Source organism: Macrobrachium rosenbergii, chromosome 30 (genome assembly GCF_040412425.1).
Source record: "Macrobrachium rosenbergii isolate ZJJX-2024 chromosome 30, ASM4041242v1, whole genome shotgun sequence".
Taxonomy (NCBI): domain Eukaryota; kingdom Metazoa; phylum Arthropoda; class Malacostraca; order Decapoda; family Palaemonidae; genus Macrobrachium; species Macrobrachium rosenbergii.
In genome coordinates, this window is record NC_089770.1 from 1,918,501 (window position 1) to 1,936,000 (window position 17,500).

The 17,500-nt window shown below is 32.7% G+C and overlaps 2 protein-coding genes across 2 annotated transcripts in view; one reads left to right on the forward strand and one right to left on the reverse strand.

Annotated features, from left to right (window-relative positions):
- The window catches only part of LOC136854923 (protein unzipped-like), a 113,952-nt gene extending 109,333 nt beyond the window's left edge, over positions 1-4,619 (reverse strand). Inside the window, exon 1 of the mRNA XM_067131458.1 lies at positions 4,158-4,619. Coding sequence (XP_066987559.1) covers positions 4,158-4,201 — 44 coding nt within the window. The 5' untranslated portion in view covers positions 4,202-4,619. The remainder of the gene's footprint in view (positions 1-4,157) is intronic.
- Miga (mitoguardin) overlaps positions 1-17,500 on the forward strand; it is a 395,312-nt gene that overhangs the window by 212,918 nt on the left and 164,894 nt on the right. The gene's annotated exons all lie outside the window — the stretch shown is intronic.

Below are 17,500 nucleotides of genomic sequence, written 5' to 3' on the forward strand. Positions count from 1 at the left end.
CTTGAAAATGTGATTTTGGGACATTTTTTTTTTTTAATTGTTCATTCTTGAAAATATATTTTGAGAATTTTTCTTATTTATCTTTTATTTAAGATTTTATTTGAGTTAAATTGACGTAAAGAGCTATTGTTTGCAATATATCTGTGACCACTTTTATTTTTTTTTAAATGATAATTCGTTAGTGGTTTTTTAAGGTAAAATTAACAAAAGTTACAGTTGAATATAAATGAATGAATTTATTTTTTTCGTCATAAGTTTTTTTTTTTTTGAATTTGACACTGTCTTTTATAGGTTAACTGGAATAAGTATGTATATGAATACCAACGCATAAATATATTTACAACTTGAATGTATCTGTAAATCCATCGTAACTTGATGTATTTCAAAATGTATTTGTAACTTATGCATTTACAACTTGAATGTATATGTAGATGTATTGTCACTTAAATGTATATGTAATTGTATTGTAACTTGAATGTATTTCAAATGTATTTGTAACTTATGCATTTACAACTTGAATGTATATGTAAATGTATTGTAACTTGAATATATTTCCAAATGTATTTGTAACTTATGTATTTACAAGTTTAATGTATATGTAGATGAACTGTAAATTAAATGTATTTCTAAATGTATTTATAAGTGGAATGTTTTAAAAATGCATGTATAAATATATGCTCAAATAAGTATACATTCATAAGTGTAAAATTAGAAATATGACTTTTTCCAAATATATATTATATATTCTGAAACTCCAATGAATTTCAAAACTACTTGTAATCAGTTGTCACAGACAAGTCGCGTCAATTGACATATATTTTTTTATTTTTTATAATTTTTATTTTTTTTTTATTTTATTTCCTGGAACCAAAATTGTTTTGTAGTAACATCACGCAGTTGGAAACTGGTACGATTGAGCGATCCTGTCCTGTACGCGTTTGCAAAACAGTTTTTTTAATTTAATTTTTTTTTTTGAAACTGTACTAGAGAGTCAGACTCAGCTCTCTCTCTCTCTCTCTCTCTCTCTCTCTCTCTCTCTCTCTCTCTCTCACTGTTAGGTAGTTATTCTTTATTAGTAATTCGTTGTTAGAGTTATATATATATATATATAGAGTATATATATATATATATATATATATATATATATATATATATATATATATATATATATATATATATATATATATATATATATATATATATATATATATATTATACATACATATACATATGCGTATACCTGTACAGTATACGCATAATACGCATGTATAAGCCACTCATCCCTATTGAGTACCGTCGCCGCAGCGAAGCGAACAAAACAAAATGGCCACCACACGGTAACTCGGCAAAATACCGCTTACTACAGTTGACAGATTTTGCTAACAATGCAACGCCATTTTGAATTTGGTTGTGTTTGTGTTTGTGTGTTTGTTTTTTTTTTTGTATGGGTATTATTTGTTTATTATGATGCGTTCGCGTATGATTGACTCTGATGCTAGGTTGTGAAGAAGTTTTGTAAATGTGGAAGTGTGTATGTATATGTATATATATATATATATATATATATATATATATATATATATATATATATATATATATATATATATATATATATGTGTGTATATATGTATATATATGTATATATATATATATATATGTTATGACATTGATTCTTTTCTGTGAAATTACTTGAGGGGACTTGATGCCACAGACTGTATTTGTTATTAAAATTACTTCATAAATTTTATATATAGATATATATATATATATATATATATATATATATATATATATATATATATATATATAATATTTTACAAACATTTTATTATATATTATATTATATATAATTATATATATTAAAACATATTATATATTAAAATTATATATATAATATATATATATATTATATATATTAAAATGATTTAAATAGCTTTTTTCATCTTTTACAGAAAAACGATCACTTGAGATATCTCAGAAAATATTATAACGGAGGCTGCAGAAACTCGAGAACATTCGAGCTTTTCCTAAAACTTGTGTTATTGTTGTAGGGGATAGATGAGGTTTTTCTTTCCTTTTTGTATAAGATAAATAATATTTGTGTTTTTTTTTTTTTTCTATGCTGGAAGGAAACCTATATTCTGAAGTGTGAAAGTTTGGAGTTACAATTTTTTTTTTCTCGAGATAATTTTTTTTTCGTTTGAGACGATTTTTCGAGATAATTTTTTTTGTTTGAAATTAAATTTTTCGAGACAACTTTTTTTGAGAATTTTTGTAGACAGTTTTTTTTTCTATAACTTTTTTTTTCGTTTGAAACAAATTTTTGGAGACAGCCTTTATTTTTCGTTTGAGAATTTTTTGAGACCTTTTTTTTTTTTTTTTTTTTTTTTTTTTTTTTTTTTTTGAAAAAATTTTCCCAGGCAATTTTTTTCTTGTTTGAGACAATTTTTTTCGTTTGAGACCTAAGATAAAAAAAAACCTTTCTATATAGTATTGAAAATATTAAACCTTCCTTTATTCCTAATTAATTTATTTAAAACTGAAGATAAACAGTATTTCTATATTCGAGAGCGAAGATAAAAACTCTTTTCATCAAGACTAAAAGTATAAAATCATCTTATATTCTGAACTGAATATATAAAATACTTTTGCAATCAAGATTCGTTTGATTAAATATCCCTTTCGAAACAGAAATTATAAAATATCTCTAATGGTAGATAGAATTTATTCTTTATGATTTTGAATAGGAAATATTTCGAATGTTTCCAGATTAAAGTTTTGAAGTTTTTCATGAATATTTTTCTTCTATTGTAAAGTGAAGTTATAAAATTTTTCAACATTTTCATATTGACTCGAGATTTAGATTATAAAATTTCCCCAATGGAATTAGTATATTTCATTCTATCCGCAACTGAAGTTATAAAATTTCCCATTGAAGTTAGAGTATTTTTTTTTTATTTGAAACTGAATTTATGTAATTTTCGAAATTTTCATATTGACTCGAGATTCAGATTATAAAATTTCACCATTGATGTTAGAATATATCACTCTATCCGCAACTGAAGTTATAAAATTTGCCATTGAAGTTAGAGTATTTTTTTCTACTTGAATCTGAAGTTATAAAATTTTTCAAAATTTTCATTGACTCGAGATTCAGATTATAAAATTTCCCCAATGAAGTTAGAATATATCACTCCATTGGCAACTAAATTTATAAAATCTCCCATTGAACTTAGAGTATTTTTTTTCCTCTGTTTACAGCGGAAGTTATAAAGTTTTCAAATTTTCATTGACTCAAGATTCAAGTGATAAAATTTTTCACTGAATATTATATTATATATTTCTCTATTCTGAACTCAAGTTAGGACAATTTTATTGGCTCGCTAGTGAAGTTATAAAATTTCCCATTGAAGTTAGAGTATTTTCTGCTATTTGAAACTGAAGTTATAAACTTTTCAGATATTCCTTGACTCGAGATTCAAGTTATAAAATTCCCCACCGCAATTATTACTTATCCCTATATTCTGAACTGAAGTTAGGGCAATTGTATGTTCTCAGTAATGAAGTTATAAAATTTCCCATGGAAGTTAGAGTATTTTTTCCTCTATTCGAAACTGAATTTATAAAATTTTCAGATATTCCTTGACTCGAGATTCAAGTGATAAAATTCCCCTCTATTCTGAACTGGCCTCAGTAATGAAGTGATAAAATTTCCCATTGAAAGAGTATTTTCTCCTATTTGAATCTGAAGTTATAAAATTTCAAAATTTCCCATAATTCGAGATTCAAATGATAAAATTTTCCGCTGAAATTTGTATATATTTCCTTGTTCGGAACCGAAGTTACAGCAGTTTTTACGGACATAATAATGAAGATAAAAAAATTTCCCATTGAAGTTAGATCATTTTCCTCCATTTTACGTCGAAGTTACAAAACTTCCAACGCCTCTAGACCGAAATATTAAAGCATATATAAAGCCACCCTCTATCCGGGATAGGTACATGGTGGCGTTGAATACTACAGATGCCAAAGGATAGCAGAAAGTTTTAACTTTTCAAGAAAAATTGTGGGAGAAGTTTCTCAATACAAAAAGATTCCTTATCAAACGTAAAACTTCCTTAAACCTTTACCAACTTCCTTTTTATTTTTCCACCTACCTAAAAGCGTTGATATCTGCTCTATACAACTTCATCATTGTCATATTGCCACGTGTATCGCCGCCGTCGCAAATATTCCTGGGAATTCCCCAAAAAAGAGAATTTTTAAATATTCTTTAATTGACGAATTCTTAAATCCTCTCCGGTTTCGTTCGACTTTCAGAACTTTCTATTGAACTAAACACTTTTGGAATGCTCGCAATTACACAATCACTTTTCGTAGTAGGACAACTGCCTCTTTTAAATATTCCACGTCATGCGAATGGGAATTGGCGCAGACGATGATAAGGGAAGGAATTTGGAGAATTTCTTTTGAGGGGGGATTCTGGTCGAATCCCAGTGATGCCTTGGCAGGGAGAGGAGCGTAACACGTCCGCTCGCTCTGACGCCCAAACAACAACTGAACTCGGGGGTTCTCCTCAATTCTCACTTGACCTTAGCTTAGTCAGACCTGTGCGACGCCGGAGTTGAGAGAGAGAGAGAGAGAGAGAGAGATACTTCCTTCGAGTGTGGATGCGACTGGACGCTAAGTACTATCAGAGTTCAGACGCCCATTCTTACAACTCTCTCTCTCTCTCTCTCTCTCTCTCTCTCTCTCTCTCTCTCTCTCTCTCTCTCTCTCTCTCTCTCAGAAAGTTTTGAACTAGTCTCTAGCTGGAAAATAATTGTATGATATTATTATTATTATTATTATTATAAAATTATATATTATATATATATATATATATATATATATATATATATATATATATATATATATATATATATATATATATATATATAATCTTCTCTCTTATACGGAATATAAATCTAAAGATTTTTAGAGTCTCTCTCTCTCTCTCTCTCTCTCTCTCTCTCTCTCTCTCTCTCTCTCTCTCTCTCTCTCTCTCTCATTCTGAATGTTTCAGATTATCAATGTGAGATGTCTATATTTGAGCTGAATCTAAACCATATTGTGGTGTTGTTTGTGTGTGTGTGAGTGTGTGAGAGAGAGAGAGAGACCCTCTGACCCTCAGTAATATGTCGCCACGCCCCCTGACAACAGAGTGTGGTCCCATACCCCTGGCGAGGAGAATTTGGTATAAACCTGCGATCATGGGTATTAGAGGCGTCTTTGAGAAGTCTTTCTTTTTATGGGCATTGAGGTTTTTTTTTTTTTGGAGAGCCTGAGATTTTATAGAGTTGTGTCTCTGTTCGTTAATTCTCTCTCTCTCTCTCTCTCTCTCTCTCTCTCTCTCTCTCTCTCTCTCTCTCTCTCTCTCACGAGTGTGTTACATGGTCTCATCATTACGATTTTTCATTTTTCTTTTGCAATGCAGCCTTTATATATTATTCTCTCTCTCTCTCTCTCTCTCTCTCTCTCTCTCTCCGGTAAAAGTTTAAAACGAATTTATTTAAGAACTCTCTCCGTATCGGGTTTGAAACTGATGTATTAACACAAACTCTCTCTCTCTCTCTCTCTCTCTCTCTCTCTCTCTCTCTCTCTCTCTCTCTCTCTCTCTCTCTCTCTCTCTCTCGGTACAAGTTTAAAACGAATATATTTACAAACTCGTTCTGCATGTGCTTGAAACTGAGTGTATCGTCGAATGAAGCGGTGTTATATTTCAAGTTTTGTAATAATAATAATATGTACAGGGATCTTCTACCTACAAAATAATAATAATATAATAATAATAATAATAATAATAATTTAATAATAATAATAATAATAATAATAATAATAATAATAATAATAATAATAATAATAATAATAATTTCCTAATATATTAACAGATTTACTAGGCACAGGATAAACTAGTCCAGGGGTCCACACCAAGCCTCCAAATTTCTTTTTAACACCTTACCTTTCATACCAGCTGAATTTGGCTAAGGCCTCTTGGTAATAATACCAACAGTAATTATTGTTATGATTATTAATATTATTATTATTATTATTATTATTATTATTATTATTATTATTATTATTATTATTATTACTATTGCGTTCCGTGCCCATAGAAATTTTTTATAGAAACTGTCCATCCAAAGGTATGTATATAGGTATATATATATATATATATATATATATATATATATATATATATATATATATATACATACATATATATATACACATACACACACACACATACACACATTAGGAAGTATATAACACAAATGGTTACAAAATACTCGCCCCTCTAATCGTTTTAGCTCTAATCTGTTCCGGAGGGAAATTCTCACGACAGCCGTGTGCCGTAATCCTTATAAAAACGACAGTGGTTTGTTCCGTTGTCTATGCGTCTCTCAATCTGTCGTATTTGTGCTGTTTTGCTGTTTATTTTTTTTTTTTTTTTTGGCGTTGCTGTTAAGGTGTGCTGGAAAACGTAGGTTGTGCATAAATATTGTTGCAGTGTTATAACTGCTGTTATGCTGTTTCGTAATGGGTGAAAGGATGTTTATTTTATATATATATATATATATATATATATATATATATATATATATATATATATATATATATATATAATATACATACATATATATATATATATATATGTGTATTTATATATATATAGGCAATATTATATATATTTTGTATGTATATGTATATATTTATATATTTATATATATATATATATATATATATATATATATATATATATAATGTATATATATTTATATATATATTATATATATATATATGTACATATATATTATATATATGTAATTGTAGTTGCCACAATGCCCTCTTAATTTCTCGATTATATATAATATATGTGTGTGTGTGTGTGTATATGTGTGTGTGTGTGTGTGTGTGTTCAAACAACCAATTACACCCAAAAACATCAATCAGATATCAACCCGGAAGAAAACAGACTTTTCTCTCGCGCTGGAAACATGGAAGACTTGATCGCTGGAAAATTGAATTTTGTACCGCGAAAAACAAGTTATGTAGTTCCAAGGTCAAACTCGTATAAGGGAGAAAGGAATATTTTGCATTTTATCAAAGTTATTGATCTTATGGTTAAGTTGATCAGTTTCAGGTTTGGCAGATGGATGGTAATAGGAAACAAGTAAAAAATCCGTCTAAGTTTCTTCGGCGCAATCGAGTTTTCCGTACATCCGCTACAGGGCATAATCAAGGCCACCGAAAATAGATCTGTCTTTCGGTGGTCTCGTTATAATGCTGTATGAGCCGCGGCCCTTGAAACTTTAACCAGACGGCCCGGTGGTGGCCTGGCCTATATCGTTGCTAGACGCACGATTATGGCTAAATTTAACCTTCAATAAAAATAAAAACTACTGAGGCTAGAGGGCTGCAATTTGGTCTGTTTGATGATTGGAGGGTGGATGAGCAACATACCAATTTGCAGCCCTCTAGCCTGAGCAGTTTTTAAGATCTGAGGGCGGACAGAAAAAATGCGGACGGACGGTAAATTTCCACAGCCGATATCGTTTCAGCCATTGGGTGGCGAGTAACGTGAACGCCAGCCTATCACGATCAGCTCCGCTGATGTCGGTTGCTGATTTTTGCCGTCAGCTCGAATAAAACAGATTATTATTATTATTATTATTATTATTATTATTATTATTATTATTATTATTATTATTATTATTTATATAATGATAATGAATTGGCTTATTGCTTAATTTATGTCCCTTATACAGAACTGCCATTATTATTATTGTTATTATTATTATTATTATTATTATTATTATTATTATTATTATTATTATTAAATAGAAAACCCATTGGCAGCCGTCGTGTTAACCAGACTTTTCGTAATTCTATAATGATGTTGAACATGACGCCATCAAGCTATGATATGATATATATGATATGATATGATATATGCATATTGGTCTCATTTGCATAAGCGTAGCGGACTTTAATCATTACCTAATTATGAGGCTTATGGAATATTCATAGGCTTTGCTTGTTATTTGAATTAGAAAATCTCTCTCTCTCTCTCTCTCTCTCTCTCTCTCTCTCTCTCTCTCTCTCTCTCTCTCATTAAGCCAATTTAAATTATGCGTGCTGTCAAATGTTTGAAAACAGTTATAACAAGACGACATATTATTCCCAGGTATTGTGAAATCTCTCTCTCTCTCTCTCTCTCTCTCTCTCTCTCTCTCTCTCTCTCTCTCTCTCTCTCTCTCTCTCTCTCTCTCTCTCTCTCTCTCTCTCATTAAGTCAATTTAAACGATGCGTGCTTTCAAATAGAAACGGTATAAAACCATTCATATATAACAAGGCGTGTTATTCGCAGTTGGGGTGCAATAACTCTTCTCTCTCTCTCTCTCTCTCTCTCTCTCTCTCTCTCTCTCTCTCTCTCTCTCTCTCTCTCTCAATTGTACTTTCAATAATATTAAATTGATAACCATTCATATTATTCCTGCGTATCGATGCTTATGTATGGAAATTGTAAAAGAAATAGAATACATGTGTATATTGTAAAAAATATAACACGTAAATATACACGCCGTTGTGTAAATACATAATTACACATTCACAAATGTATTATCGATGTATTAACATGATTTAACACAAGAAAAACATCAATTTACCATCACATTCATGAACATCATATTCGCCACCTTGCGATATCCCCGCGTCTTAAAATTAGCAATTGATCTCATAGTCTCCCAAAATCATAAATCATGAGAGACATTCTGCCTAAAGGAATTCATCTCTGATGAATTATTCATCATCACAAATCATCGTCATAATCATCATTTTGTAATGTTCTGCTTGATGAGTGTTTGCTCAGTTGAAACCTCAGAACCGCATGAATTGATTGCAAGCAAATGAAATCTGTTTAAATTACCGTTAAACAAAAAGGCCACTAATTGTAATTTCCCCTTTTGTAATTGGCTCTTATGTAATTGGCCATCCTTTACGTCAATTCCAGCCTTGGGGGGCCCGAGTGAGTTCACTCCGCGATTACAGACCTCGAGAGAGAGAGAGAGAGAGAGAGAGAGAGAGAGAGAGAGAGAGAGAGAGGCGATTACCTGCGTAATTACGCGGGACAGGTGTAATTCCGTTATGGGCCTTCGTTACGACGAGTAAAAGGTGTACAGCAGGACGTGTTATTATTAGCTCAGGGAGAATATTAGGGAATATTTTAAGAGAATATTAGAATATTATATTACGATACCAGCGGCCACGTTTGGGTCCAGCACCAACGGTTTCCCGCTTCCGACGGTGAGCGTGTCCGCTGGAGTATCGGGATTAGAGACTTGGGCTCTGATTGATAGGGTGTGAGACCTGTCTCTCTCTCTCTCTCCCTTTTTTTTAAGGAGCTGTGGGGAATTGTGGGTAAGGGGGGGGTGTCCTGGTAGGGAGTCGATTGCCCCTTCCGTGCCGTTCTGTGTATTGCCGTGTTACCCCTTTTTGAGCTAATGGTAAATGTTCAGGGTGTAATATATTTTTGGTTGGGGGGTAGGGGAGGGGAGGTTGGTTTGGGGGGTGGGTGGGGGAGGTGAAAGTGGAAAGGGGAGGGGGCAAGGATGCAATGACTGGTTTACTTAGACTAAATCAACCGCGTTTTTCTTGTACTGTTGTTATCAATCTACAAACGTTTACAGACGCTACAAACGTTTTTTTTGCTTGAACGTTTTATAGACGTACGTAGCTTGTTGACGCGCGTACGCACACACACACACACACACATACACATATGTGTGTACATATGTGTATATATATATATATATATATATTATATATATATATATATATATATATATATATATATATATATATATAAAAATCCCTTGCCAGTAGCCCAGCAACGTGTAAAATAACCTCTCCTCCAGAAGTGCCGATCTTTTATATTTCATCAAACTTTGACGACAGAATGTTTTTTTTTGGGGGGGACGGGACACGGGAAAATACATTGGCCAAAGGATTATAAATATATATATACCCGGCAGTCGTGAGAACTGGACACCGGGTTTCTCTGGTGAAATTTTTTTTTCTTTTTTCTTTTTCTTCTTTTTAGTTTTTTTTTTTTTTTTTGGTCTTTCAGTGATTCCGAATAAAATTTCTCTGAAACGTTTTGCAAGGCCTTCTTCTTCTTCTTCTTCTTCTTCTTCTTCTTCTTCTTTCTTCTTCTTCTTTCTTTTTCTTCTTGGATGTGTGGATGTATGTGTGTATATATATTATATATATACAGTATATATATATATATAGTATATATTATATATATATATATATATATATATATATATATATATATATATTATATTATATATATATATATATATATATATATATATATATATATATATATATTAGATAAAGAGATAAATAAGTAGATAGATAGATAGATAGATAGACAGACGGGAAAACTAATTATTCCACTCTCTTCAAAAACCACCATATCTGAGAAAAATGGCCTGAAGGGCCCAGTGGTGAAATCAGTGGTGCATCATACATTAACAAATGAACCACAATATTCACAATATTCACCGTCAATTCTAAGGACCCAGAAACCTTAGAGGAAAAAGTAACAGTAAAATAAACTGATTCATACTCTCTCTCTTCTCTCTCTCTTCTTCTCTCTCTTCTTCTTCTTCTCTTCTCTCTCTCTCTCTCGGAAACAGCAGGACCTAATTTAGGAAGTCTCGCCGTCCTGTAGAGCGAGTTAATTCTGACGGGAAAACTCCTCCACCAATACTGAGAGAGAGAGAGAGAGAGAGAGAGAGAGAGAGAGAGAGAGAGAGAGAGAGAGAGAGAGAGGGGGAGAGGGTATTTTGACATCCTGGCCGTCTAAGATGATATTACAATGAGTTATTTATATTATGTATATATATATATATATATATATATATATATATATATATATATATATATATATATATATATATATATATGTATAAGCTGAAACCACGGGGAAAGCTGTATACATACATCATATATATTTGCACCTGTATGTATACATATGTATAATGTATATTTGAACCCTAAAAAACGTATATCTCATTTTATACACACTTCATACAGCAACCACTATAAATGCGCTGTATATTATATTTTAAGTAAAACCAAAAACAAAAAAAAGAATACATACCATTATTCCATTTGTAAAAAATATACATATACATCCAACAAACATAAAAAGAATACATATCTCACACCATTCGATTACAGAATAAGTCTTCGTAAGATACAGACGAGGGAATTCTTACGTCCTAACCACGGATGCAGAATATATGATGAATATACGGGATACTACCTCTTCCTTCCCCTCCCCTGCCCATTCTTCCCTGACCCCCTACCCCTCCCCCCTCCCCCTCCCAAAGGAAACCAATATCTCTCCTTAAAGGGAGAGAGAAAGAGAGAGAGAGAGAGAGGGAGCTATTAATTCAACCTTCCACCTTGTTGTGTCTCTTCCCTAGACGTTGCTAGGAGATTTTGGGGGGAGGGGGGGAGGGGGGAGAGGTGAAGGTGGGGATTGGTGTGGGTGAAGGGGGGGAGGCGTCCTTCAGGTCTCAATAACGCTGAAGATGAACAAGAAGAAGAAGGAGGAGGAGGAAGAAGAAGAAGAAGGAAGGAGGAGGAGGAGGAAGAGGAGGAAGTACTATATATATCTATAAACCTATATATGTATATATACAGTATATATACATATATATAACGTATGGCTTGCCACAGTAAGGGTCCTCTACATTATTTGATGTAAGGCAAATTATCTTCAGGTGGGCTGCCATGCCCTTATTGACGAGAGATGAAAGAGAGAAAGATTCTATATGAGAGAGAGAGAGAGAGAGAGAGAGAGAGAGAGAGAGAGAGGGGGTGAATGTCTTACCAGGAAAAAAGAGAGAATTTGACACATTCATGTTGGCTTCGCAACACGAACAGAGAGAGAGAGAGAGAGAGAGAGAGAGAGAGAGAGAGAGAGAGAGAGAGAGAGATATGAAATCTATAACAGGCGTCAGATAAGGCGGGGAAGAAGGCAGGATTTTTTGGAAGAGGCCTAAATAGGCCTAAGTGAAATCAACCGGAGACTCTATATAGTGAGAACTCTACAGGTGTTATACACTGTAGGAGACCCGTATTTGCTATCTTTCAAAATGGCAGGAATTTGTTTTGTAAATTTCTTCCCCATTTCGAGATCTTGCAACACTGTCGGTATGTATATGTATGTATATATACATATATATATATATGTATATATATTAATATATACAAATATAGATACAATATATATACAGTATATATATATAATGTATATATACATAATTATATATATTTGTATGTATACATACATACATACATGCCTGAACAAACGCACAATCATGTATACTATGCATAACAAGGACCCAAAAAACAAACGCAGTCGACGACAGAAAAAAAAATAAAATAAAAACTAACCATACATTCAATCACATTTCAACCTGCGCATGCGGTCCACTGCACATTATGAAACAATGCGAAAAAAAATAATAATAATAATAAAAAAAAATGAGGATATCCAAAAACTGTCCTTTACAGAACGAAGATTAAATCATGTGCCTGTAAATGTATAGATGTAACTGTAAATTTTTTTTTTTTTTTTTTTACCCAAAACCCTTTGATCAGTGAATGAGAAAATTTCCATTTAAGGGTGTCTGGTTTTTAGAGGGGGTGGGGTGGGGTAGGGGAGGAGGGGTTTTGTGCCCTTCCTTGTAGTAGTATGGGGATGGTGGGGGGGAGGAAGAAGGGGGTGAGGGTTGTGGGGAAAGAGTGGGGGGAGGGGAGGGGTGGGTATGGGGTATACTTGTGTTGCCTCACTTTTTTCAAAAGGGAATTTATGGAATATTTGATGATATTTGTTTATTAGGTGCCAAAGTAAATAAATAAATGAGTGATTGAATAATAGATTCGTAGATAAAGAAGAAATTATATATATATATATTATATATGTATTATATATTTTATATATACACACACACATATATATATATATGTATGTATATATACATATATATATATATATGTATATGAACCTCATGAACTTGATGAAGTGTTTCTCCTTATACCTCAGGTATCTGATAACATTTCCTTATATACATTTTACGAATTACAGTAAAAAAAAAGAAAAAACTTTTTACCAGGGCCACACACACAACCATTTTTAGCAAGTTGACATTTGGGATTGTCAGCATTCCGTAACTTTGTCAGGCCAGCAAATTTTGCTAAACAATTCTCAGGTAATGTTGCGGACGACGGAATTACAAAGTTTTTTTTGTTATTTATTAATCAGCTAGGTTTTATTTTTTATTTATTATATATATATATATATATATATATATATATATATATATATGTGTGTGTGTATATATTATATTTATTTATTTATTTATTTTGGTCAGGTGTTGTGAATTCTTTATCTGTGATCAGAGTATTGATTATCAATGCTATGTCTTGAAAGCTTAATTTTTGATCCTCTTTATAAAAAAAGTTATGTAAGTAATCATTACACACACACACAATACGTTATATATATATATATATATATATATATATATATATATATATATATATATTGTATTGTATCATCCAAATAATATATTTTTATTTCATTCATCTCTTATTTTCTCATCAATACTTACACTTCAGTTTCACCCGTTCTAAACTTGTCCCTTCTTCAACGCATACCTGTAATTGCCACTACATTCTCTAACAGCCCTGCATACACACACTGTCCCACTCACCTCAACTGCATGCTGGGTAATACGTCCCTTCCCTGCCAACAGGCCTACATCTTTCACATCTTTAGCCAATATACTCTGTTTCACATTCTTTTCTCACTCTACTTTCGAATTATGATCTGTTTTCGCCGGTTTGTTGTCACCCATTCTCTCCCATTTTCTCCATATGACCAGACCACCTCAGTATATTCTGGATAAACTCCCTGACGATGGTGTCCAATTGGAACCTTAAAAGTTCAAGGGAATATACATTGCATTTCTGGCATAAAACAGTGCTCCTTGTATTTTGATAATATACTTATATTTTTGTCTATTTTTTGTTAATTTGTTCATTTTTCTCTTTTCTCATAACATATTGTCTTTCTGAGTTTCCTATTACCTTCTGTTACTCCTTTCAAATGAACACCATAATATCATTTTCAAGTTTGAATTTCAAGTCTGCGGCCCTGTGGTGGGCTTGTTCCATATCAATACGGTTCATCTTCTGAATAATAATAATAATAATAATAATAATAATAATAATAATAATAATAATAATAATAATGCCACTTTTCTCTTCCAGTTCAAAGAAACCTATATAATAATAATAATGATACACACATAATAATAATAATGATAATAATAATAATAATAATAATAATAATAATAATTTTACTTTTGAGTTTTAATTTTTCCACTTGGTAAGCAAGCACGTATGCTGGTGTCAGATGACAATATACTTTATATATATATATATATATATATATATATATATATATATATATATATATATATATATATATATACATACACATATATATATATGTATGTATACTTACGTATGTATACGTATACAGAACTACAGGGTATCCTGCCTGCTATGAAATTCAGCAGAGAGAGAGAGAGAGAGAGAGAGGCATTTGATGACGGTGATGTCCTCGCGAGAGCAGACCAAACAAATTATCATCGCCAATCCATCATTACCAAATGATATTTATGTATGACCAACTTTTAATAGGTCTATGAATATTTGATATACAGTTTTTTTTCTTGCCGTTTTTTCATTGGCGTTCCGGGATAGCTGCGGTGGGAATTAATCGCTTTTGATTGGCTCTCGCTGCTGCCCGTTGCTGCACGGACAGAAGTCTCTCCTCCCCCCCATCCCTTTTTTCTCCCTTCCTCGCCCTCCTCCCGGAAAAATTAATGAGGTTCTGAAATATACTGTTTAATGCTGGGGTAAGTGACTGCTTTTTTTTTTTTTTTTTTCTTTTGGGGCATTTTCTGTATTGCCTTGTTTTTGTTTTTTTTTTTGCATTTTCTTTTTTTTATGTTTTTTATCTATTTTATTTATTTATTTATTTTATTTTTTTTTTTATGTTCCACGGGACAAGTGACCACTTTCCCATTTTCGAGATTTTTCTCCTTTTATCTTTATTTTCTGTTGTGCATTCCTGTATAAGAATTATTTTATATTATTATTTTATTATTATTATTATTATTATTATTATACAGAAGATTGTGAACCCTATTATATTACAAGCTCATTATTATTATTATTATTATTATTATTATTATTATTATTATTATTATTATTATTCAGAATTGAGAAGAACCCTATTCATATGGAACAAGCCAACCACAGGGGCCTGACTTGAAATCCAGAGAATATTGTTTTATTAGAAAGTATTATTATTATTATTATTATTATTATTATTATTATTATTATTATTATTAGGAAGATTATTATTATTATTATTATTATTATGGAAGATGGACCCTATCCACTATAGCGGCCACTGACTTGAAGTTCAAGGTTCCAAAGAATATTACGGTGTTCATTAGTAAGAAGTAACAGAAGGTAATGGGAAATGCGAAAAGAGAAATCACTTACTAGAAAAAAAAGAAATAAGCAGATTAATAAATAAACAGCTAAAAAATATAAGTCAACGATTAAGATATGAGGTGATTTTTTTTTCTGTGTAAAAGAAAACTATTGTGTCCGCACTTTTTTGTCCGTCCGTGCTGTCCTCTCAGATCTTAAAAACTACTGCGGCTAGAGGGCTGAAAATTGCTATATTGATCATCCACCTCCAATCGTCAAACATACCAAATTGCAGCCTCTAGCCTCGGTAGTTTTTTATTTTGTTAAGGTTACAGTTAGCCATAATAGTGCACCTGGCAATGGTATAGAGAGGCCATCACCGGGCCCGTAGCTGAAGCTTAATGGGCCGCGGCTTATACAGCATTAGCACTGAGACCACCGACAGATAGATCTGTTTTTCGGTGGCCTTGATTATACGATGTATAGAAAACTCTGATTGCTCCTGAAGAAACTTCAGCGAATTTTTTACTTTTTTTTTTTTTAGTTATTCAAAGATCTTTTGTTATTTAAAGACAGATTGACAGAGAGACAGAGAGAGAGAGAGAGAGAGAGAGAGACAGCAGTGACCAAGCTCAACATCTGACATTTCGGGAGGGCGAGAAAGAAGTCTTTGTTCCAACGGCCGATTTCGCGTTAGAGCGGATAGGGGCTTTTACAAACCTTCTATTATTCATGTTTCCTGGACACCCCCTACCCCCTACCCCCCATCATTACTGTCCAGAAGGGAGGGGAGGGGGATTGTGGGGAACAGATTGTGTTCCGTAGAGCGGATTTCTAAGCGGGGGAAGGGCGCGCCGCTCCCCCTACGTAACATTCCCGTCGAAGCCACTCTTGGGGATACAGGGAGTACCAAACTACATTTGAGGTCTTGTTGGCATTTTAAAATCCCCTCTCTCTCTCTCTCTCTCTCTCTCTCTCTCTCTCTCTCTCTCTCTCTCAGTAGATCCCGGTTGTACATATATCTTGCGGTAATTCAATTGGTATACGAGAGCGAAATTTTTACATCATGCTGCTCTCTCTCTCTCTCTCTCTCTCTCTCTCTCTCTCTCTCTCTCTCTCTCTCATTGTTGGTTCCACTTGTATATATCTTGAGGTATTTCAGTTGTTATACAAAAGCAAAATTTTTCAACCTTACCTTGGTTACAACTCTCTCTCTCTCTCTCTCTCTCTCTCTCTCTCTCTCAGGTGACATTAATGATGGATGTCAAATCCTACATGTTGTTCCGTTGTCTGAACTTTGTGTAGACAGACTTTTTTAATATTCAGTTCGGAATTTGAGGTGAAATTAGACTTCCATTTGTGCCTCTCACAGTTTTGTTTCGTATTTTGTTAAATTCAACAGAAAATAAATGTTAAAATGTTGGTTTTTTTACGTAAACTTTTTTTTTTCATCGTCGTCAATGTCATTGGTTGTCCCGATGTCAGAGAATGTTAAATCGATCAGTCAATTTACGTTTCTACGCTGATTTTAGTCTTGTCAGTAAGCGAGTGAGTATGCAGTTTTGCCCCCGAATTCTCTCTCTCTCTCTCTCTCTCTCTCTCTCTCTCTCTCTCTCTCTCTCTGCCTCAAAACTCAGCCAGTATTCCACGGTAATCACTAAGACCAGCCTTTGTGATAGTATCCCAATTCTCTCTCTCTGTCTCTCTGTCTGTCTCTCTCTCTCTCTCTCTCTCTCTCAGAACTCAGCCGTATTCCACAGTAATTACTAAGTTCAGCCTTTGTGATAGTATCCCAACTCTCTCTCTCTCTCTCTCTCTCTCTCTCTCTCTCTCTCTCTCTCTCTCTCTCTCTCAAAACTCATCC